This window comes from Chelonoidis abingdonii, chromosome 6, assembly GCF_003597395.2.
Source record: "Chelonoidis abingdonii isolate Lonesome George chromosome 6, CheloAbing_2.0, whole genome shotgun sequence".
NCBI classification, from domain to species: Eukaryota; Metazoa; Chordata; order Testudines; family Testudinidae; genus Chelonoidis; species Chelonoidis abingdonii.
The window spans coordinates 34,698,603-34,724,299 of NC_133774.1; the positions used below are offsets into that span (position 1 = coordinate 34,698,603).

The window sequence follows — 25,697 nt, forward strand, 5'->3', positions numbered from 1 at the left end:
TTTACATAGCGTAGTTTAGTTTTTCCCCACCCTGGGGACCTTCTCTGTCCCCTCTTTTTCGGGAGTAGGACTATATCCAGAATTCCAGGATTCAAGAACTGTGTCTCCTGTCCTTGCTTCTTCTCAGTCATCAGCGACCACCAGCCTACCTTAAGAAGGCACATATCTCCTCCAAGTGAAGTATCTGTTGCTCTTTCCAACTCCAGACACAAGAGGGATGAAAGCTCTGACTGAGGAGGCATCTCATCAAGAAAGCCATGACACCCTAATCAGATCCACGCCAGAGAGACCCGCTTGTACATCAGGCTCAGTCCTCAAGCAGCGCACCACTGCGCATGAGCTCAGGAGTAGAGGCCAGATCGGAGAAACCTAAAGGCCTGTTGTCTCAGGCATCTCACAAGAGTAAGGGGCACCCTCACAGACATAAAAACAGATTTTCCCTCTAAACTGTTTTCAGGAGAAGGAATCTCTGCCTGACTCCTTCCAAATTGGGTGAGTCTTCACACACGTGTCCCAAGGACTTGGGTCTCCCTAAGCCTCCTGACCACAAAGGGAAAGCATGGAGGAGCAAAGCTCCAATGGTACTCAACCCAGTCCTGACACCAGAACCAACCATGACCACTAGTAAGCCAAAGGACCGACATCTTTCAGCACTGACCAGGAGCTTCAGGTAGCGTGCGCGCGCTCATGTGCTCTCTCTCTCTCTCACACACACACTCTCACTCACACAAAACCAGTCTGGCACCATAAGGACCCATTGTCCTCTAAGTCTGTGATGGCAATGGATACAGCAGAACTGACACCTGGGTCCTTTCAGACTCTGGGACGGACTGAGACATATTCTACGCTGGGGGACTTTAGCCCTCCTGGACCAACAATCTCCTGTACTATGGGGCACAGTCTTTCTAAGAGACATTTTGACCTCCAGAAAAGAATACCAACTCAAGGACAGGGAGTTACTCCCCTAGTCCATCCACAAATCAGAAGTTCATCCCACTGGCACCAACAGTACTGCTGATTTGAGCCAGAGCTGGCCTTCTGTCACGGAGTCCCCGGGCAATGCTCTGGAACTGCTCCCCACAAAGCCAGTCAGGACCTTGAGGAGCCTACTCTCCCTTGAAGCAGACTGTCTTCAGGGCAAGAAGCTCACACGGCTTCACCTCCTGGGTCTCTCCTAGGAGCATTCAGCATAAGCCTCTCCATTATGCTTCCCACAGTGAATCCGCCCAGGCAGGGTCCTGGGAAAGCAACCGAGTCCTGCATCCCCACTTCGCAGTCAGACGTGACTCTTAGCCAGCCAGTAAAACAGAGGTTTATTTAGATGACAGGAACACAGTCCAGAACAGGTCTTGCCAGTACAGACAACAGGACCCCCTTTAGTTAGGTCCATCTGGAGCCCCAGGGAGGCCACAGCCCCATTGGGAGGCCCGAGCCCCGTCGGGGCTCCCCTCCATTTTCCAGCAAGCTTCCAAAAACTGCCAGACCCCCTCCATCCCCTCCTTTCTGGGCTTTGTTGTTTTCCCGGGGCAGGAGGTCACCTGTTTTCTTTGTTCTCCCACATCTTTAGCATCCCCTTGCAGGGGGGAAGGGTCCAGGCCATTAGCTGCCAGGCGACAGAGGGTCGGCCATAACTGAGGCACCCACACAGTATTCAGAGGAAACATTAAAAACAGTCCCACTTTGTCACACCTTCTCATTGTTTAAATTCAAGGTTGAAGATGAACCATCACCCACCCACTCCAACTCAGGGAAGTTAGTCCAGATAGGGCTTTGAGAGTTCTTGGACCCATCCTTCATCCAAGCAGGGTTATTCTCCAAGAGATCGCTGGTATCCAGTGCTTTGGAGTCTCCCGAACAAGCCTTCACCCCTTCATACTGGCAGCACAGATGAGATGATCCTTCTTGTATTTGGACAACTGGCTCCTAACAGGCAGATCTCATTTGGAAGTTCATTTGGACAGTTTGTCCTTGCTCTTCCTTCTGGAAATCTGTGTAAACATGGAAAAGTCTGCTCTGACTGCTGCATAGCTCATAGACTTTATAGAGACAACTCTGGGCTCGGCTGCAGCAAGGTGTTACCTCCCTGTGGAGATATTCCATGCCATAAGCAGTCTGATAAACCAAGTCATTCACAAACCCTGAACAACAGTCTGGGTCTGTCTGTCTTTGCTAGGTCATATGGCCTCCTATATTCACATAAAGCAGTTTTCCAGGCTGCATCTCCATTGTCTGCATACCTGGCTCTGGTCAGTACGTATGCCAGACAGAAACAGAATGAACATTATAGTGATAGTCCCTATCAGAATAAGGTCTTGGTAGATGAGCTCGGAACACATGTGAATTGGAGTCCTCTTCTTTCCTCCCACCTGACCTGTCACCTCACACAACAATAATCACTGAAGCATCCCTCATAGGCTGGGAAGCCCCCATGTGTGGTCATACAAGATATGTGGACACCTGGGGAGAGCAAGATGCATATCAGTCTCCTGGAACTAAGAGCAGTCAGACAGGCCCGCAGCGCATTCCTCCCATTCATAGGATCCTATCATTGTCCAGATAATGTGATGACCATCTTCTATATAAACAAAAGGGGAGGGGCAAAAATCCCTCTCACTGTGTGTGGAGGTGCACAACTTATGGAACTGGTGTATATAGAACTACATTACAATTTCACCACCAGTCATGAGTGGCAGTTACACAATTCAGTGCTGAACATCTTCATCATTCAGTGGGGAATGCCATCTTGGGACCTGTTCACATCCCAGATGAACAAGAAGTTCAATAAAAAGAACAGAAGTACTTGTGGCAGCTTAGAGACTACCAAATCTATTTGAGCATAAGCTTTCATGGGCTATAGCCCACTTCACCAGATGCATAGAATGGAATATACAGTAAGAATATCTATCCATCTATCCTATCTATTTATACACATAACATGAAAAGGTGGAAGTTGCCATACCAACTCTAAGAGGCTAATTAATTAAGAAGTTCAATGTATATTGTTGAGAGCAGCACGGGATCAGGACTCTAGTGACAGTGCCCTCCTACTGTCCTGGACAAGCTACTTGAGGTACACTTTCCCTCCCATCCAACTACTACCCCAGGTTCTAACAAAATGCATCACGTCAAAGCACGAGTCATTCTCTTCATAACAAGTTGTCCAAGACAGTTCTGGTTTCTGGTCCTCCTATGAATGTCAACCCATCAGCATTCAGTCCTTCCTGGATCTGCTAATTCCAGAGAATAGCAGGATCAAACACCCCAGCTCAGACTCTCTTCACCTCATGGCTTAGTATTTGGATGGGCGTCAGGCTTGGAGTGTTCATGTTCAGAGACTGTTCAAACTATTTCACTACCCACACGTCTTCCCCTCTGCTTCAGATTGTGACTGGATTCATGGTACAGAAGGAACTGAAGAGGCGGTCGGTTTGCATCTCCCCTTATACTGCAGTGCTGAGCACAAGGAGATCCAGAGTGCAGCTGCGGACCAACCTACACCACTTGCAAGATTTTCCATCCTCAGGTGCATGGTGTGCATACGTACCCACATATGGAATACAGATAGGGGACCACGCATGTTAAAGAACTTCCAATTACAGGTAAGTGATCTTCTCCTTTTATGGAAGATTTTACAGATGCATAGTATTGTATCGTGTGTGTGGGAGGGGGGAAAGAAAAGTAAGATCCTGCATTCAGAAGGTGAATATTATATGAATTGCACAAAACTTGTTAGTGACAGTTAAGGTTGCATCAGGACACATCCCACCAACTCAAAATCTGAAAAAGTTGGAAATAAATTAAGGGAAAAGCATCCTTGCCACTTTCATATTGCGTACATCACAGCAATAACACACTTCAACATACCATAATGCTTTCACACCTCCAACAAATACCAAAAGCAATACGTACCACAACTTCTTCACCCTTGCACTCAAGTGCAAAATCTTCAGGGTGATCTCAGACACATTTGTATCCACATATCTAACTGTCACACACTGCATACATTTGGGAAATTATTCTGTCTTAATGTTGCTGATATTAACGTTACCATTTCTGGGAGATGGTTTGGTTTTCCAGATGGCCATCAAAAAAATATTTTGATAAAAAAAATTCTTGGCCAGTTCTACCTACAAATCTTAGTTCCTTAATTTAATGCCCTTCTATCTGGTGGTACAACAAGCACTTCCATATTTGGAGATATTTAAACGTTGTCCAGAGGTGTATGTCTAAACGATGCAAATTTTGATTTAAACCATTTTGTTTCTGATATATTCTCAGCTGTTCATTTGAAGCATGTATATGTCTAACTGTGTTTCCTTATATCAAATCAGCCCTACTCAGGCCCTGTATTCTGTATTCTACAGCTATAGAATTTCTGTGGAATCCACCCCAACCACAGAATTGTGCTCCAGAAGCTTTCATTTTTAAAATTGTTTGTAGTCTTCATGGTTGTGAAAAAGCTTTAAAAATATGAACTGAGTGTAAACTAATTTATTGAATAATATACGTTTTAAAAAACCCTGCTTAATCACAAACATTAAGGCATCTGCAGTAGCAGAGGGATCTACTATGTATACATATATAGTATACGTTATACTTAATTTATTTTAAGATGATGTCTAGTGGTTTGGGTAAATACTTCTCCATACATTAGAATAAAGTTAACACTGAAACAGTAATTTAATACGTTTGTTTAACATTACCTGAAAGATACTAAGGGTCTGTACAACTTTGGCGAAAAGAAAATGTATAAAATCTGAAATTCTTTGTATTTAAAATTTAGAAATATCAATACTGAAACGTGCCATATTTAGAATTAACGGATATCATCTAAATGGTTATATGAAAAGTGTTCGAAAGTCATAATTTATCTCTTGTAAAAATAATTTAAAAACTCCTGCTTGGTCACCTCTGGTTCTTATAAAAGGGATGGATGACAAATCTAATAAAACACTGGCTAAAATATTAATATTTTAGCTGATGATAAAATAAGTAGTCGTAAAATATGTAATGATCTTTCTCATCCATAAACGTGTCCGCCTTTTTATTTCTCTGACTACAGCTTTTGCATGATCTAGATCCCACCATTTCTCTGTTTTTATCCCATACGTAGAGATGGAAGCTAAGAGTTTAAGGTTGAACATAGCTCCATTTTCTCCGCTAAAAGCAGAGGAGAATTGAGCTCCTCTCCCTAGATTGGATAAGTACTGCTCTCCGCATGGTTCCCCTTCCTCATTGGTTACTGCAGAAAGTGTTCCTCATCCTGTTTCTATTTATTTTGTCCACTTACTGTAGCTAAGCAACATAGCTCCTTCGGTCATCTATTTAAGCGTTTGTTCAAAACTACTGAAGGGAAGCTAAGCACATTCACCTGAAATGAATTGATTCCTATGAATGCTGCACTACACAATATTTTCCAAGTGTATTAGGAGTTCAATCCTTTTGTAAATTTTCTTTAATCTTATTACTGAAGAACTAGACCCAAGCCTCGTACAACCTAATTTTATATTATGCTTCCCTGTTACACCATTGTTAATGCAGTGAAAACTGTTTTCAACCTGTACTTGGTGGGTACTGACCAGGTTCAGGGGCACAAAGAATGCAGGGTCCTTGGCATATAACTTCCCCTATCTTTTCCACATGTTCCTAGAAAATTAATGTTATGAATCTGTAAATGCTTTTTGCAGGTATGCATTTAGTCATCACTTATCTCATTACAGCATGTCTGGCCATTGTCTCATATGGGTCAAGGAAAGTTTTAATAGCCCTCTCTCTATTTATCAGGATCCACCACAGCCTATTCAGTGAAGAAAGTGAAAAAGTTCCTTCTTTCAGTCTCTCTCAAGAAGTCATTAGAAATTGTAACTAGGGCACTCACTGTTTGCTTTGTTGTTTTTCAGCTTTTCATTTCTAGATTATTTTCTTTCTCATATGCAGGGAAAAGATTTATTGTTTTTGTTATAAAATAAAGGCTCTTTTTAGGAGATCTAGTCCTTATTTTAAGCTATTTTAACAGGGAGGAACCCATCTCTTGTGAGTACTCCCTGGTCAAGTGTGTGTGCCTGCAGTCTCTCAGTTTGTGGTGACCCCTTTTGTGGCTTTTCAGTGACTCTGTCCGAGTCTCTCTCACTGTCTGCATGTGAAACAGAACAAACCCTGTCTGCATGTGAAACAGAACAAACCCTTTCTGGTATGTAGCTGTACACCCAGGACTTCCTCCCTGGAGACACTGTCTTCATGCAGCCCTCCCTGAGTTCAGTCCTTACTTAGTCCCAGCAGCCAGCTAGGAGCTCTCTCTTGCTCCCTGGGTCCCCATCAGCACAAAGCTGTCCGTGGTCCTGCTGCTCTTTCTGCCCACCAGGAACACCGGCTTCTCTCTGCCAGTTCCAGGCAGCAACTTACTGACTCTGATCCTTAAGTTCCTTTTATGAGTCTGCTGGTCCCTGATTGGCTGCTCCCTGTGGCGTCCCTCATTGGTTGCTTCCTTGCAATCATTCTAGACTGCTTGAAGGACTTCTCTTCTGCTCCTCTCTTGGATGGGGTGTGGTAGGCCCCAGGGGACCACTGGACCTAGTCCACCCCGTTACAGCTATGCATAACCCTCAGTCTGTGTGTGGAATTCTTGTTGACAACAGTAGATTGGGAGTGATGTACACAGATTGAGGCCTTCATTAAGTTGTGCCACTACCTTCTATAAAGGCCAGGTTTTCCACTAGAGCCTTTTGCTTGTAGACCTGTGCTGAGTGGGCCAATAGGCACTGTACACAGTTGACAACTCCGCTCCTCAGGTACAATAGACCTGCTCACTACAAGGAGGCAAAGCTTTCTTGGGAGCCAGTTCAAGACTCTGAATGAACTGCTGCAGAATCTAAGAACCACTATGAAACTCACCTGTTTAAACAGAAATTCACACTTCTTCAGCCTTGCTTTTGCTAATATAAACACACAGCACAATGTGTATACATACGTAATTTAAGAAATTTGACAGTTTTTCCCTAGGTACGGGAAGAGAGAAATACAGAACCACTCATAACAGATGTTAGTCATGTTGCTTACTAGAGAGATCAGGTAGATGAGGTAACATCTTTTATTGGACCAACCTCACCCATCCTGTCTCTAATAGCCTGGGACTAGCCTGGCTATATCAACATTGCAAACAATATATTGCTTACTTCTGGGAGCTGCTCAGATACTGTTGTGATGAGGGATGCATAAAATCATGAAGAGAACAGAATCTGTTTGTGCAGAGTAGGAGCTGTGTATATATTCTCTTGTAGGGAAGGTGTAAGAACTCACCTGGGAGGCCATGTGAGAAGGCTGAGGGAAGACAACCTAGCAGGAAGCTCAGGGCTACAGCAGCATTGGTGTGTTAGGGAGCCCATGGTAGCTACAGGGACCATTGAAAACTCATCTTGCGTGGAGCTAACTGACCCCAGAATAACTGGGTAGAGGTATGCAGTGGTCCACAAACCAGACTGGCCCCAAAAGTCTAGAATACAAAGCTCAACTTCCTCATTGTAGCTGGGGGGTGGGGGAGGAGCTGTTTGAATAAGTAAGGGGAAGCCAGAAGGAACACATTCAAGAAGCTCAGTGGAAAAATGAAGACCGAGTAGGATGCAGTCTTCCTTGCTGTGAGTTAATTTTCCCAGCAGGATGCCCACAACAAAATCCTCAGTTCCTGATCAGGTTCCTGTGATCAGCAGTAGAAAACTGTGTTTCAAACCTCCCAATTGAGCAAATACCGAATGCTGAAAATGTCACCCTAGAAAATTTTACTTGCCAAGCTGATACAAGATTGGTGTGAGACTGATGTACTGTGCATTGCATAAGAACAGGAAGTATTTACTACTCTTGGAGAATCAGATACAGCATCAGAACATTAATATTCTATCAGCGCTATTAAAATGTGACTTGAAATTGAGTAAAGAGAAACCCTCTATATATCCAAAAATGTTTTCAAATAATAATGTGAATTGCACTTGGAAATAATAAGAGAAGCACTCTGATTCTCCTCATCCTGAAAGATATTTAATGCAAGAAATCATGTGAAGGTATACCAATCCCACAACTCAGAGTAAACTAAATAATTGTCATGGTCAAGAAGGCTTTACTGGAAACTATTACCTTTCTGAACTTCAGATAGCAAGTGATGTGGACCAGTAAAACAAGCATATGGAAAGCTGCTGGCAAAAATCCAAGTAGGCTGCCAGAGTTTGGTATTGAAGAATGAGAAATTAAAGAACTGAGTTTTGGATCTCTATGCCTCCACTTCTTTACTTATTTCCAGTAGAGACTGGATTTGGATTTAGTGCTTTCCCTTCCCTGTGTTCAGGGTGATTGGATATAACAGGGCTATACATGTCCTGACCCAAGTAAAACGTACTCTGTTACCAAGACAGATCTGTCCCTCTGATGTGATCATCTTTGTTAGAATTCTAACAGTGAAGTATATTATTCTGTTTTAGTTTCTCTTTCAAATTTGCTGTATAGTTGCTTTTTAAAATAAGGACAGAGCATGGAAGGGATAACAATCTCTCTTTAAAATATAGCGCCCCCCCCCCAAAGCTACTAACAGTATATTTTGTGGGACCAAGAATTTACTATATCATACTGATGAGTTTTTTCTGTTCCAAAATCAAGAAGTCAATTGTATGCATGAATATCAGTTATTAAAATGTCTTTTCTTTAATGAATAGTTACATCGATATGCTTCTTCAAGACAATCCAGGAATATTACTAACACTAAAGCAAACATCTTACTCTGGCAATTGCTCTTTTTATTTCTTATGGCATTCCAAATAATTAGACATAATTGTCTGTGTGAGATTTCTGCTTTAGGAATAATGTATGGCATATATTAGCCGTATTACTGTTACATTGTTTTATTTTATCTCTTAAAGCCACCAAAATATTTTAGAGAAAGTAAATTTGTGGGTTTTTTCCCTAAAATGGAACAAAAATGAGACTTTTAAAAAAATTTCATGAAAAACAAGTAAGTGAAACCTAGTCCAGAATGGCCTATAGCTCTGTCATTAGAGCACTCACCTCGGATGTAGGAAACCCAGGTCCAAGTCCATAACCACTGTGTTATAAAATCAGTCTTTCTGTCTTAATGAATATTGAATTATTTATACAAAATGGAACAGCTCCAGAGGAGAGCTTGAGACAGACTGTCGCCCTGTGGTTAGGGCACTCACCTGGGTTGTGGAAGAACAGGGTTCAAATCCCTGATCTGCATCAGACAGTGTAGGGAACTGTGAACCTGGGTCTGCCATGTGACAGTCCTAACCACTGGGTATTCTGGAGTGGGTCTCTCTCTATCCTGAGAAATTCCCTTCTAGACTATGAGTAAATTTCCCAACAAAAGTTTAAGGTCTGATTTTAAAAAAAAAAAAAAAAAAAAAAAATTCACACGAAGCTTTAGCCACAGACAATTGTAGTGCTTCTTGCCTGTTGGCATCCCTTTTCCCCTTTCTGCAGACAGGCTTTCCAGTTTGGTTCCTGCTTTGCTACAAGAAGCAACTGGGGCTTGTAGCAAGCAAGTACTATCTTGGCTTGTTCATTATTTCATTAATCATGTTTGTTCAGAATGGTGGTGAGGAGCAAGTCAAAGTGAACAGAAAATTTTGATCTGACTACTACTAAGATCTTCAGCCCTTAATTGTGGACTCACATGGGGCTTTTTGCAACATATTAGAGTATATCACATATTTGCTGGTTCTTGGTTGTGGCCTGGTGTAGTTTCCCAAAGATAATGCATGTTGTACTTTGATATGCCCCTCCCACAGTCTCTGTGGTTTATCATTGTCTCTGCACTTTTCATGACTTCATAAAATTCAGACTCATTACTCTGTGTATATAAAGTTTTGAAGACTGACTAATAAAATTTGTTGTAGTTTTTCGCAGTTTAGTCACTACATAATTGTGTAATGCAGATTAGCTACATGATGAAATGCTGTTTAGAGCAAATTGATGAGTCTAATTAGATATTCTATAAACTGTGTGTGGTATTTATTTAAAAGCACATGTTTCCAAATCTTTTAGTTAACATATCACACATTCTTCCTGCTGGTATTCAGAATCTTTATTTTATGCTTCACATACAGAACATTGCTTTATTTGTTTTAAAAAAATACAAAGCTAGCATTAAACCTCCAATCTGACCTCCCTTTTATCCATCTATCAATCATCTTTTTCCAAAGAAATACTGCAGTAGTGTCATAACCAGCATTCATTGGAAATATATGCACAATTGAAAAAAAAATTGATTACTTCTGGAAGTTTGCAAGATATAAGAAAAAATATTTAATCATAGCATTTAATTGTAGGTAACAGTGATGAAAAAAATTAATGATGAATGCCTTCAGCTGGGTCATCTCATCTGTTATAAGAGGAAAACATGATGTTTCAAATGCCGGGTATCATGGTTATGGGGCTAGGTGGTCCTCTGTCCCTTTTCTTGTCTTTCATATTGCCCCAACCTCAGGTCTTGGGTCTCTTTCCATTGCCTGTCTCAGGGCAGAATCCCACAATTCCTCCACTCTTAGACCAGGATCTGGATACAATACCCTATGTATGAACTGCTTTTCACCATGCAGTTCCAACTGGTTTTCAAGCACCTGTGTTTCCTCCATTTGAGAACCTTTGTTTAGTGATCTAGTGACCAACAATCTTCTTAAAGTATTTTTATTTAGCATTTGGAACAAAACATTAGAGAAGTATAAATTAAAAAAAACATACAACCTACATGCATATTTAGGGCTTGTCTTCAGAGGTGAGGGAGTTAAACCGGATTGATTTGCCATGGATTAGTTAATGCACAATTTGCATGGATTAGTTAATGCACAATATGCAGGTCGTAATAATAGTGTGCACGTGGTACAGCTGTGCCTCTCTTCGTTAGCATCATTGTATGTACACTGGTGGTTTGTTGTGTGGCATTCTCAGAGGGTATTTCCGTGGTTGTTTGCTTCTCTGCTGAGCAGTGGGCATTCTGGAATGCATAGTGGATACCAGGAGAGTTCAGATTTTTTTTTAAGTCTCATGATTCCGCGCTCTCTGTCCCATGCTTCCTTTCTGGATTAGCTAGTGCCTTTTTCAAATTGCTGTTGTCCAATGTGGACCCAACAATGTCCTGCCACTCTGCTGGCAACTGTGGCCACACAGAAGCTGCTTGAGCTGTATTTCAGCTCTCAAAGCAAGGTGGCTTCACCTGAGGGCTTTGCCTGAGCAGATGATGTGGCAGCAGTAGCAGCTTCAGCGATGGCAGAGATAGCAGGATGAGGACAAGGAAGAAGAAGATGACACTGTGCCAATGGTGCTCCTACAGGGGATGAAGTGGTGTCTGCAATGAGGTCTCGGAACATTTCATCCTGAGTTTCTGGGTTCCCCCCCCTCAGATTAGACAGTCACTCAGCCATTGATAAAGGCCCTGTCCTTGAGGGTTTGGCTCCTGAAGGTGACTGGCTGTGGGAACAGGGGAAAAAAACACCAGCAAGTGGTTATTGTTCTGTCTTCCAGAGAGGCTGTGATAGCGTTATTTTTAAATGCAGATCTGACTTTCCCTCCCAGAGATTCTTCCCAGTATTGGGAGAGGACCTCAGAGATGGTAAGTGGTGTGTGCATGAGGAGGGCTGTATTGGGATTTTGTCTGTGCAGTACATGCTGTTCAGGCTTGCAGTGGTGCCTGGGAGGCAGGGTGGGAATTATGTTCCTGGTTTGGGTTTGCAGTTTGGCTCTATCTTGAAGGTGCTTATACAGTATCAGAGGCAAACTGAGCAGCATCCTGTAGGCTGTCCTCACTCTGGATGACATTACCCTGAGGCAGAAAATGGCCTTTATACAAAAAAGGCAGACCAGTGTGATATGCTGTGAATTTATTTACTAAAGTGGTTCCTCCCAGATGTGCAGCAAGAGTGGAAGGGGGTTGCAAGTTATTATACCAAGAGGCGTGACCAAGCAGCTATTCCACAGAATGTCTGGATCAAAATCAAGCAATTTCTCAGTCTTAGAGTCTGTTCTATCTCCCCTGCAGACATAGTGAAAGCACAGAGAAAAATAGATAGGGTTTTGTACTGATTGTCTGAGGCATTTTTCTTCTATGTGAGCCTGTGAAAAGCCTTTTAAGAGCTTTGTTATTCCTAAGGCAAATCTCTTCTCATATAAGAGTAACTGGGGATTTATACCTCAGCGGGAAGCCTTTCTACCTTTACAGGCATGCAAAGTCCAGGTCTGTCTCATGTAAGCTGAGAATACTGGCCAGACTTTTTTTCCTGTAGCCACTGTCTCAATAAACAGTTGTATTTTGCACAATTGAATGTTTTCATTATTCAAATCTAATGAAGGAGAGTGGCTAGTATAAGGCTGTGGTTGTATCAGGCTGCTGGCTACCATTTTGAGTGTACAGAGCTGGTGTACAGAGTTTGGGAGATAGGAGAGGGAGGGTGGCATTTGCTGGGCAGGAGAGATGCAAAGAGGGGAAAGGAAAATAGGTAGATAGGCATGTGGCTTTTCATAGAATCATGACCTCAGGAGGTCATCTAGTCCAATCCCCTGCTCAAAGCAGGACCAACACCAACTAAATCATCTCAGCCAGGGCTTTGTCAAGCCAGGCCTTAAAAACCTCTAAGGATGGAGATTCCACCTCCTCCCTAGGTAACCCAATCCAATCCAATGCTTCACCACCCAAACAACAGAGCAGCAGGAAGTTATGCGTGTGGCACCATGAATGAAATGGAGAGAAGTTTGTTGATTTCCGTAATATGAAATGACTGAGTCATTGGTGGAACCCAATTTCAACATCATGAAATTCGTAGGTTGACATTGTGTTCTCCAAATGGCAGAGATAAGAACCAGATTGACCGTATCATGATCAATGGCAAATGCTGACGCTTGCTGACAGATGTGAAAGAAAGAAGGGGTGCAGATATTGACAGCAACCACCATCTTGTGACAGTCTCCATCAATCTAAAACTGAGAATTATGGGTCCACCAAACAAGGGACATAGATGTTATGACATTGTCAATCTAAAGTACCCCAAAATACAGAGAGCCTTCATTCTGCAGTTAAAGAACAGGTTTCAAGCACTTGCAGACTGTGATGAAGAGGAGGGGAATGCAGATGAGATCAACAAGAAGTGGGATAAAGTAACAGAAATTTATAAACAGAACAGTGAAGCCTGTCTAGGCTACAAGCAAAAGAGATGGGAGGAGTGGATTACACATGGAACGCCATAGAAACCCGACGAGCCCTGAAGAACAAAGTTTTAGACACAAAATCACAGAAGCTAAAGGACAAATACAGTTAGTAGTATAGCAAGGCACACTGGGAGGTCAAATACCTTGTGAGAGCAGACAAACAGCATTATATTAATAATCTGGCAACACAAGCAGAGATGCAGCTGCCCATGGTATACAAGGAACCATCTACAAAATGACATGGTTTACAAGTGGTAAATGACAGACACCAACAAACGCTCTCAGACAAGGACACCTACTAACAAATGAAAAAGAACAATAAATGCACTGGACAGAGAATTTCAAAGAATTGCTGAACAGGGGGCCACCTAAAGAGGAAGCAAACATCCAGAAGGCAGAAGATCTTGATATCAACACAGACACCCCAACTAAGGAAGAGATCATTCAAGCCATCAAAGCCTTAAAAATGGGAAAGCTCCTTGCAAGGGTAACTTGATAGTGTTCTCAGAAAAGAGCAAGCTGGTTTGCTGAAATAGCGTTGCGCCACAGACCAGATCTTCATTCTATGAAACATAATAGAACAGTGCTTAGAGTGGCAATGACAACTCTACATAAATTTCATAGACTTTGAGAAGGCTTTTGATAGCATTCACATATGTGCATTCTGCAGGCAATGGAATTCCTTTCTGTATAATCAATGTTATCAAAAGCTTCTATTTCAACTTTACATGCAGTGTTGATCACAGTAAGCTCAGTTTTGATGTCAAAACAGGAGTACGTCAGGAGTGAGTCATGTCTGCAATCCTCTTCAACATTGCCATGAAGTGGGTAATGCAGTGTACAACAGAAGACATATCAAGAGACATTAAATGGACACTCTTCTCATCCCTTGAAGACCTGGACTTCACAGATGATAATGCTCTCCTATCACATACCCAATGCCATAGTCAAGAAAAAACAACTTGACTCAATGCATTCAGCCAACAAATTGGACAGAAAATCAACCATAATAAGACAGATATCATGACTTTTAATATTGCCTCACCATTACCCGTACAAATGGTGGAACAAGCCAGGACATCCGGAACAAAATCAGTAAAGCCAGGAACACCTTCAGGAGCTTAAATACAATCTGGAAAATCATCAAAATACACCAAAACCAAACTCAAAATTTATCAGAGCTGCGTACTTTCAACACTACTTTATAGTGCTGAATGCTGGAGAATGAGAAAGTATGACATGTCCAAACTGTCTTCATTCCATACAACCTGCCTCAGAAAAATCCTCCATGTCTTTTGGCCCAGAACAATCTCAAACCAAGATCTATTGACCCAGTGCAGCCAAGAGGATCTGAGCACCATCATTGCTAGGAGGTGTTGGAGATGGATTGGGTATTTGCTTCAGATGGAAACTGATTCCATCACCAGAGTAGCAATAAGATGGACACCTGAAGGCGAATGAAAATGAGGCCACCCAAAAGCAACATGGTGAAGGGCTGTGGAAGCCGAGCTGAAAAACCTAGGGCACAGCTGGGAAACTATTGAAAGACTTGCCAGAAACAGACAGGAGTGGAGGAGCTTCGTCACTGCCTTAAATGCCAGAGGTGTAAATAGGTACATGATGATGAGGGGACATGATAGCAGTTTTCAGGTATCTAAAAGGGTGTCATCAGGAGGATGGAGAAAACTTGTTCACCTTAGCCTCTAATGATAGAACAAGAAGCAATGGGCTTAAACTGCAGCAAGGGAGATTTAGGTTGGACATTAGGAAAAAGTTCCTAACTGTCAGGATAGTTAAACACTGGAATAGATTGCCTAGGAAGGTTGTGGAATCTCCATCTCTGGAGATATTTAAGAGTAGGTTAGATAAATGTCTATCGGGATGGTCTAGACAGTATTTGGTCCTGCCATGAGGGCAGGGGACTGGACTCGATGACCTCTCGAGGTCCCTTCCAGTCCTAGAGTCTGAGTCTGAGTCTATGAATGCAGATCGAGAAGCAAATGTAGTCATATCTGAGTTAGCATAGATCTAGCTAGATCAAAGCTAGCTTGAGTAACAATGGCAGTGAAGTCACGGCACTGCAGGTGGCTGCACGAGCTAGCCTTGCCTGCCAAGTACCCTGGGGATAAAATATTTGAGCAGTCATTGTGGCTTCATTGCTTTTAGTTTTCTGATGGTTGATATTATAGAAAATGGTGAACCTGTCATGGAAACCCTAGAGTTAGCAATGACCAACTGACATTCTCTTAAACAAAGCTTGTCACTGTCTATACTAGGTGCTGAGTCATGTTTAACATTGTTAGTTTATAAGAAATTAACCAGCTATTTTACTTTCTAAAATGAATTATTTTCCTGGTATAGGTATGGCCAGAGTTCTTCAGAGGAGGTGGAAATTTAGTGCAGTGGTTTATGCAGAGCTTCTGGCCCTAAGTGTATAATTACTCTGCAGTTAAACACCCAGGGGTTGGGCTAAGGGACTGCAGTGTAGAAGCTTAGGCTGGAACACAGGGTCTAGGACCCTGTGAGGAAGGATCTCAATTAAAACAGCGTCTTAATCCGAGCCCCGTGAGCCCAAGTCAGCTGGCACTGGCCAGCTGCAAGTGTCTAACTGGAGTATAGATATATCCCAAGCATACATTTACACAGTCCACAACAGTGAGCCTCCAAGGCCAGGTCGGCAGACTCAGGGTCATGGGGCTCACGCTGCAGCACTAAAAATATCTGTGTAGATGTTGAGCTTTGAAGCTTAGGGATGGGGCGGCCTCCCTAGGTTTCAGATCCCAAGGTCCAGCCTGAGTTGCAACTGAAAAGCACTGTCTACACTTCTAATTTTAGAGCGGTAGCATGAGTCTGCTGACCTAGGCTCAGAGGCTCACTGCCATGAGCTGCCACTGGCTGTGTAGATGTATCCTAAGGAGCAAATAATTGTGCAAATTAGCTTTCATGGAGGAGCAGAGACAGAGAACGAGCATAGGATAGAAACCTTCCCACCCCAGGGAACTGCTGGCAACTCACAGATAAGGAAACACTGACTTTATTAATCTACAAATGTAGGCATTAAAATGACTGCGGTTCAGCTACCTGAGTGGTGAAATCTTTACGTAATTGTTTTCTTTTGCTTGTTTCATATTTTCACAGTTAGTTTCTATGTGACTAAAAGATACTGCAAATATGTGACTTAGACATAACCTATCATTACAGGATGACTCCAACACAGTCCAGACATTATATTTGTCACATACGCCATATATTACTCTTACGATAAGTATTTCCAAAATCTACTAAGGATGGCCTTCTTGTTTTAATAAGTAGTTTCTCTTGTGGATGCTTAAATGTATTTTGAGAAACTTAGAAAAAAGCATACAAATAGTTATACATAATATACATATTTATAGAGAGTGAAATATTCACAGATTATATGCAGAGTGGTGTTTTAAAATATTTAAATGAGAGCATCAACTTGAAACCTAGTCAGTTCCAAAAGAGAAATTTAGTTTCAGATACTACTCAGTTTTGTTTTGGTTTGGTTTTACAATGACATTTTTCTGTTGTAAATATTTTTCTCTTATTTTGCTGTAGAGAGGCCCACACATAGAGTGGAAACTGATTGTCAAACACACAAGAGGGAAAGAGCGAAATTTAATTGATGTATATTAGAACTTCCTTGTATTTTAGGTTCTCTTTAAATACAAAACAACAATTATATTGTAACCGCAGTCCCCTTTTTGTGAAGATACTGTTTTTTGGGTCCAATCTTGCCTCTAGCAGGAATTTTGTCATTGATTAAAATGGGAGCAGGATTGGATCTGAAATAAATTAAATTGCATTTTATTTTATTATCTTCTGGTTTGCCTTAAACAAAATATGGAATAATTGCACAATTTTCTGCATGTGCACACAAAACCCTTCCATCTCTGCATGTACTTAATGGATAGTAGAGAGTGACAAAAAGCACAGTAACCTGTTAAGAGGAAGCCAGTGAATATCCCAGTTATAGGCTTTATTGGACAGCCTTGTTATTGGTTTTGTACTAGAGTCATAAAGCTGATTTTCTTCATGTTTCAGTAGGCCTTTGTCAATAATCCAATATCCATTTCTCTGGACTATACAGAGAATCTGGCATTATCGTATTTTATAGAGAGATATTTATAACACCGTATGATAGGTTTGGAATTGCTGCAAGGACATAAAATCCTGTTTGCTTACAAAACAAAGTATTTCAGATGTTTTTGGGGTGGGTAAATTCGCTCTGTTTCTTTCTTTTGTTGCATAATCACTGTTTTCAGCAAGATAATTGAGATGCAAGCATTTATTTTTAAAATACTATACAGGGGAAAAGGTTAGGACGTTCTAAAGTTTTATTATATTTTTACTGACTGACTTGTACTACTAAAATGAAATAGGGTTATTTGTACTTCATACTGTTGTGTTTAGTTGAAATGAAATACAGTCTAAGGGGTTTATGGAAATATTTTGTCTGAATAAACCTGAAATATCCTTTGTGTGTTAAGAAATGTAATATTTTTTATCAAACACATTTTATTGAATTTCTATAGTTTTGAATAGCAATGAAGTCGTGTGGGTCCCATGGAAATGTAGTAAAGTTACATAGAAATTGCTTTGAAAATACATAATAGAAAATATCATTGCTATAATTTTTGTTTTTACTTTGTTTTGACTATCCGATAGAATTCTATAGGAGGTGGGGGATACAATTCCCTTTAGAATTCTACTGTTGAAAGGTTATCATTTTCTATTAAACTCTATAAAACTTTCTCAACAGGGACCCTTTCCTATCATATCTTTGCTTTTTATTACCCTTTCATATAAAGACTAATTTCTGACTGGTTAATATTCTATAATCAGAGGTCATTAATGGATATTAGAGTATATAAGCAAGAGGTCTTTCCTTTTCTAATCATTAATTAAGTGATTTCACAATCCAATGTTTGAGATACCACTGTTGATACCTATGAAAATTGTTCTGCTTATCCACATTTCTCCTGCATTTTCTATGGTATATGGAATTCTCCTTCACTTCCTGTCGTACTGTTACATCGCTGCTGCCTTTCCATGGTAAGTGGAAGTTGAAATGTCTGTATTAAAAGCCAATGTCCCCAGGTATCTGGGATTAGCTAGCTAATGTTTGAAAACTGTTCTGCATTCCCCAAGGTGCTCAGAGTAGTCTGGACTCTGGAAAGGGAGTGTGTGGCAGTTGCTAGGAGTGTAGAATTAGAGGAGAGTGAATCACTAGAAAATTTTTGGCAACTTAACTAGAAACTGTGCATCTTAAAATTCTTGTCTAGGGTGAAACAGACACAACACCACCTACAGTATTTCCTTTCTGACTCAGTGTTTTCAAGGCATAGTAGCAGAGTTCAAGTTTGGACTTGGGCAACACACTGGCATTGTGTAAGCGTTGAGTATAATGTCTCCTATCAGTTAAAAGGATAATTTAAAAGAAATCAGTGAACTTTTTACCTGACAGGTCTTTATGGGGGTTTTTACTGTCAGGAAACTGTAGATCATAATTTCCCAATTCACTATTTGTCTATCTATATTTGTTCGAAATTAATTATTGTTTATATATTTGTGATTATTGATACTTTTGTTATGTTTCTTTGATTTTGTGATATAACAATGATTTAGATAATGACTTACACAGTACACTTATAAAGTTTGCAGATGATACCAAGCTGGGAGGGGTTGCAAGAGCTTTGGAGGATAGGATTAAAATTCAAAATGATCTGGACAAACTGGAGAAATGGTCTGAAGTATATAGGATGATATTCAGTAAGAACAAATGCAAAGTACTCCATTTAGGTAGGAACAATCAGTTATGCACACACAAAATGGGAAATGACTGCCTAAAACGGGGTACTGCGGAAAGGAATCTGGGACTCATAGTGGACCACAAGTTATATATAAGTTAACAGTGTAACATTATTGCAAAAAAAGTGAATATCATTCTGGGATGTATTAGCAGGAGTGTTGTGAGCAAGACATGAGAAGTAATTCTTCCGATCTACTCATACTGATTTGGCCTCATCTGGAGTAGTGTGTCCAGTTCTGGGCACCACATTTCAGGAAGTATGTGGACAAATTGGAGAGAGTCCAGAGAAGAGTAACAAAAATTATTAAAGGTCTAGAAAACATGACCTATGAGGGAAAATTGAAAGAATTGGGTTTGTTTGGAGAGGGGACATGATAGCAGTTTTCAGGTGTGTAAAAGGTTGTTACAAGGAGGAGGAAGAAAAATTGTTCTTTTTAACCTCTGTGGATAGGACAAGAAGCAATGGGCTTAAATTGCAGCAAGGGAGATTTAGGTTGGACTTTAGGAAAAACTTCCTAACTGTCAGGGTGGTTAAGCGCTGGACTAAATTGCCTAGGGAGATTGTGGAGCCTCCATCATTGGAGATTAAGAGCAGGTTAGACAAACGCCTGTCAGGGATGGTTTAGACAATACTTAGTCCTGCCACGAGTGCAGAAGACTGGACTAGATGACCTCTTAGGTCCCTTCCAGTTCCATGATAATGTAATACTAATAACCACATGATAGATTAAAACATCCTCTGAATACTTGACTCTCTCATTCCCATACACTAACCCCAATCTCCACCAGGGTTCTCTGATACAATACTTGCATTGTCTTTGTGCTGTGCACCCTGGAGAGTCACAGTTGAACAAAGCACAATTTTGGGACACTTGGAAGGGGAATAATTGGGTGGGTTTTTTTGGTTTTTACATGTTAAATCTTGTGAGCTCCTCTCTAACTTATCTAGGGGGCCTCAGACTTTCTAATTTATTTTCAGTTTATCTTTAAATAAATATACTGCTCTTCATCAGAGTGTAAGTAAAGAATTAATCAGTTTCCCCTTGTGTTTTTTTAGGCTGCTTGTTGGCTCGCCATGGAGTGGGTATCCAGCTAACAGAATGGGAGATATCTACACATGTCCTGTTGACTCACTTGAAACCACATGTACAAAACTGAATTTACAAAGTAAGTTGTAACTAATGCTGACGTAATGCAATTGTCCATTTTGCCTCACTTCCATACCAGGCCAGATTATTTGATAAACTCGGATTAGGCAGTCAGCACAGACCTACTGACTCTGATTAAGTGAAAAAGGACACTATATTGTCCATGTTTTCTAAATAGTTTCTTTATTGCTGAGCATTCTTTGTAAGACTTGAAAAGAATCTGAAAAATATGGATAGTGGTATTATTAAGAAGATAGGGAGGGCATAACTTTTTCTTCTCCTTCCAACATAGCTTATTTTCTTTTAATAATAAAATTAGCTGCATGTCTAGGCATATCGTTGTTATTGCTTCTCCCCATGTAATGTTGTATTGTTTTTTGTTAGGCCTAGTAAAAAGAAGAGCTTTTTAGAGGACTGCTCTGGTCTCCACTTCATTTATTATCAGCTGCCAGGATAGCTTTAGCTTCTAGAGCCAGCTCAGTATATAACTCTGATGCTATTTCCTGCTGTTTCTCTCTAAGGGCTGGTCTACACTACGGGATAAAATCGATTTTAGATACGCACTTTCAGCTACGTGAATAACGTAGCTGAAGTCAAATATCTAAAATCGATTTACTCACCCGTCTTCACCGCGTGGGATCGATGTCCGCGGCTCGCCATGTCGATTCCGGAACTCAGTTGGGGTTGGTGGAGTTCCGGAATCGATATAAGCGCGCTCAGGGATCGATATATCCCGTCTAGATTAGACGCAATATATCGATCCCAGAGCAATCGATTTTAACGCGCCGATAGGCGCGTAGTCTAGACGTGGCCTCACACTTTTACATCCGCTCTATATTAACTGTAGAATTAGTAGGAGTTGTAGAAGCAGTAGTATATATTATTTATATTGTAGCAGTGCTTAGGGGGTTCTGATCAGGGTCCGTTTTGCTAGCACTTAATAAACACATAAAAAGACTGTTCCTACCCAGAACAGTTTACAATCTAAGTGTAAAATGGTTGCCAACAATTAGCTGTAGCAAATAGACAGGGCAACACAAGGTAATAATGAGATGTTTAAGAATACCATATGTTCAGATCGTTGTTTTAATTTCTATTTTAGAGTGCTATGGAATAAAGCATTTCTCTTCTCGTACAAATCTTCCCATCCTCCTATATATTCTGTCTGAAATATCTGAGATTTGGTCTTGATCCAGTTGAGAGAGATCTGCTATCTCAGGTAGTGCAAACAATAAGAGTAGTCACTCAATCTGCTAAAAACATTTGTACTGTATATAGTTAAACTGACACTTGAAGAGTTTGGCTGCTTTGCCTATTTCCTGTAGCTCTTGAGAGCAGGCACTCTAGTTATAAATACTAATCTAGATATGTGACAAGGCCAGTTAATGTTGTCTAGCAAATTTCTCACACCAATTATCTTTCTTTTGTTTTGTCCCAGAAGCTTTTATGGGATTTGAAAAATTCCTCTTCCAAACTCTGGTTCCTTAAGTTTAAACTTTGAATTCTGTAACTGAGGAACATATAGGAATTTAGGAGTTTTTTGCTATCCTTTAATCTCTTTATTTTTAGCTTTAACACGTATCCCAAATGTTACTGAGATAAAGGAACAGATGAACCTTGGCTTGACACTAATAAGAAACTCAAAAACTGGAGGATTTTTGGTAAGTGTCAAAGCTGTACTCAGTAACTAGTAAAAAAATGATTTCTACTGTTCACCATTGATGGAAAATGGAGCAGCTGGAATGTTCCACTTTTGTAAACTAAATCTGAGCTGAAAATATTTCATTTTACAACATGGAATAATATGTATTTTATATTGCATTTAAAACATACATTAAAATAATGTTATTTAGGTTGCAAAGTAAAGCACTCAAAAGTTAGGACTTGCTCCTTTGTGCATCCATCCAGGGTTCGTGTGTGTGTGTGTGTGTGTGCGCGCATGTTTGTTTTTAAAAACAAGGTATATGATCATGCAATTAAACACTGTATCATAAGGCATATGCCTAGGGAGCAGAACTAAGGTTGCACGGGAAAGAGGAGATGGCCCAGGCTGTAGTCATTGAGGTTTTTTTCTTCATTGTACTCTTTTGACAGCAGTCATGTTAAATATGAGTAGATTATAGTAACAGCAAACTAGGTTTCTTTTGCAGTAGGTCAATCTTGGTGGTTGTTGCATTAATCCAAAAGGTTTTCTTTACTAATTTGCCAAGCAGCGCCTTTTACAAAAATCCATTTTTTCTGAAGTAGAGCATCTGCTTTTGTAAATACAAGGTCTGCTCCCTTTGGGTGTTCTCATGGCTTCGCCTTCACCAACCCAGCTTGTGGAGGAAGACCAGCTGTGCCCCATAAAGGGATGTAGTAGCACTCATGCTGGGGAACTTGAGTGAAAGTGCCTCCTACAATTCCCCCTGATGTGGTGCAGCTCTGCTCCACCTTCTGCATGGGCTACTTCCTTACAGCCACAGGAGAGCCCGAGAGAGGAGTCAAGGCTAACCTAGTTGAGATTAAGTGATAGAGCTAAAGCTTCAAATCTTACTGGAGAATTAAGTGTTTTTCTTTTAATTTTGGCTGCCTCTTTCTGTGTGTGGATTAGCCCATAACATCCCAGGGGCACCTTTAAAAAATGTTGTCCTAAAGCACTCAGCAGCTTGGGAATTTTTCTCTAGCTCAGAATATGCATTTTCAGTTAAATATTCAGGCAAGTTTTGAGTTAGCAGTTTCAGATTGCTTCATTGTCTTTTTACTTTTAATCACCGAAACGTAAGGATTCTTTAAAAAATAACACTTTTGAGAGAGAGGAAAAAGCTGAATTAAATGTTGACTTAAAATAATTTGATAAATGAACTCTTCAGACAGTTAAAACTGCATTGGAATGGAAAATTCGTATAGAAAAGTATATCCCACTCCACTTTTCTGACCCTCTGAAATATCTCTCTGGTTGTTGATAAATGAAATATGAACTTATACCCTCCAATACCTTTAAAAGCTTTCATTTTCCATTATCTCCAAATGCAGCTATCATATGCCAGCTTTATATTCTGCAGATGCTGCAAAAACAATTCCTTATAGCTACATTATGTACAATCTGTTTATATATTGTGAACAGTTATGTTCAAAGATCCACCACAGCAATGGTAGAGCTTACAAATTCGTGAATGATCAACTCGTTTATAGATTGTATGCAACACAACAGTGAATCAATATATACTCCAGTTTGATTTATATATCATGCACCAGTACAGTACCTAATATAGTGAAACTGTAAATATAAAGTAGACACTTCACTATACTTTCTTCCCAGTTAAAAGTAAGAATGAGTTCAAGTGGCTATGCATATTCCCACTTATGGGTACTGCACCCTCGTGATGCACTGAGAGGTGACTCTGTAAAGGAGTGCCTCCTGATGCTGTGGGGAACAGCATGGGGGGGCAGGAGCGCTGTAGCTGACACTGCTAGAAGATGTTTTACTGTAAGGCACCACAAGGCGTTGCAGTACCCGTAGGTGGGAACATGCAGAGCCATGTTGAAGAACTCTGATTACAGGTAAGTAACCTTCATCATTTATTCAGGCTGTCCCAGTTGACTTGAATCATTTTAGAATTAATATTTTTTCTATTGCTCCTTATGTTATTGTATTGGTGTTCAAGAATTTATCATCATCGCTGGCCTCTTTTAGCCAATATAAGCTCTGATTCATCAAAGTACTTAAAAACATGCCTAATGTCAAACATACGAATAAGTCCATTGAAATCAATGGGATTACTTATGCTTAAAAGCTAGGCATTTGCTTAAGTACCTTAGTAAATTGGCACTGAAAGGTCTATTCTCTAATTCTTTATGGTGAGAAAATTGTGACCAAAACCTGAATGATTCTTTTGCCTTCTAGATGTAAGAGGCAACGTTGTTTATTAGCCATTATGAACTTTAATAATTAAAAATGTACATATATCATGTACAATAATTTAAATTATATCTAAACACACACACATACATATATAATATGCGTGAGCCACTTTCTGTTCAAAAGCTTTCCTGATCCATGTAGAATTCATTAACACTGACTGGCTATCACAAGTATGATTACAGTAGACTATTTAACAGGAAGGAAAAATAAGTTTAAGATAAATTAGAATATAATTGTTTTGTACATTAATAAAATGTTTCTGGAGTTGCAAAAATGTGTGTGTTGTATCTGTAGTCCTCAATAAACATTTTGAGCCAGACCTGGCCAACACGTCCTATTTGCACTGCGTTGTTTCAATGTCATACCTTCATGGCATCCCCAGTGTAGAACGTATGGAACGGCTTCTGTATGAGGAGAGATTAATAAGAATGAGACTTTTCATCTTGGAAAAGGGACGACTGAGGGAGGATATGACAGAAGTCTATAAAATCATAACTCGTGTGGAGAAAGTAAATGAGGAAGTGTTCTTTTGTTACGAGAAGTAAATAACTAGGGGTCATCAAATGAAATTAATAGGCAGCAGGTTTAAAACAACACACAGACAACCTGTGGAACTCCTTGTCAGAGGATGTTGTGAAGGCCAAGAGTATAACAGGGTTCAAAAAAGAACTAGGTAAGTTCATGGAGGACAGGTCCATCAATGGCTATTAGCTGGGATGAGCAGGGATGGTGTCCTAGTCTCTGTTTGCCAGAAGCTGGGAATGGGCAACAGGAGATGGATCACTTGATGATTACTTGTTCTGTTCATTCTCTCTGGGGCACTTGGCATTGGCCACTGTCGGAAGACAGGATACTGGGCTAGATGGAGCATTGGTCTGACCCAGTATGGCTGTTCTTATGTTCTTAAGGTGTTCTGGGAGTAAGAGGAGTTTTGGCCATCCTCTGGCTGACCCCAAGATCATAGGGTGAGGGTGTAAAGATGGCATAAGAGCCTCTTTTGTCCCCCATTCTACTGTTCTGGTGCACTGAGGGAGATCCTAGCGTACTGGAGCTTCAAGACCTATGTCTTATTTTCTTTTTAGTTTACATTTGCCTTAGTAAAAAACTCTGAACCTGCCTTTGCCTACGAAACATCTACTATAACAAAATTAATACTGGAGTAGCAGCAGCCAGCCTGACCTATCCTACAGAAATAGTTCACATTTTGTTCTCACTGCCCTTTTAAAAATATAAACAATTTTATATTTCAGTGTTTCTAGCATTGTAATCTACTGGTCCCAAATATTCCAGCAAAGCATTGTAGGTATAGATTTGTTAATCATACAGTACGGGCAATTCATTCAGGTGTCATGCACCTTAACATAATGCTGTTTTTTACTTTTAGTTTGTTAAAATATAAAAGAACTTAAGTAGCCTATCAATAATAATTGAATCCATTCACTGTGTAAGAGAAGGAGCAAGTAGGAAACTGTTGACAGGAGCTAACAAAGTACAGGGGGAAGAGAGAACCTGTCATCTAAGTGTAGAGCATTCCTTCTCTTCCTTGCTTCACATTTCTGTAGAAGTATTTAGGTAGGGCTCTGAAAGGTGCTGTACTGTCAGTACTAGAAAGTAT

The 25,697-nt window shown here is 40.5% G+C and overlaps 1 protein-coding gene across 1 annotated transcript in view; it reads left to right on the forward strand.

Annotated features, from left to right (window-relative positions):
- Positions 1–25,697, forward strand: part of ITGA2 (integrin subunit alpha 2) — a 100,340-nt gene that overhangs the window by 33,128 nt on the left and 41,515 nt on the right. The window contains 2 exon segments of the mRNA XM_075066941.1: positions 20,088–20,197; positions 21,748–21,839. Of these exon segments, the coding sequence (XP_074923042.1) occupies positions 20,088–20,197; positions 21,748–21,839 (202 nt within the window).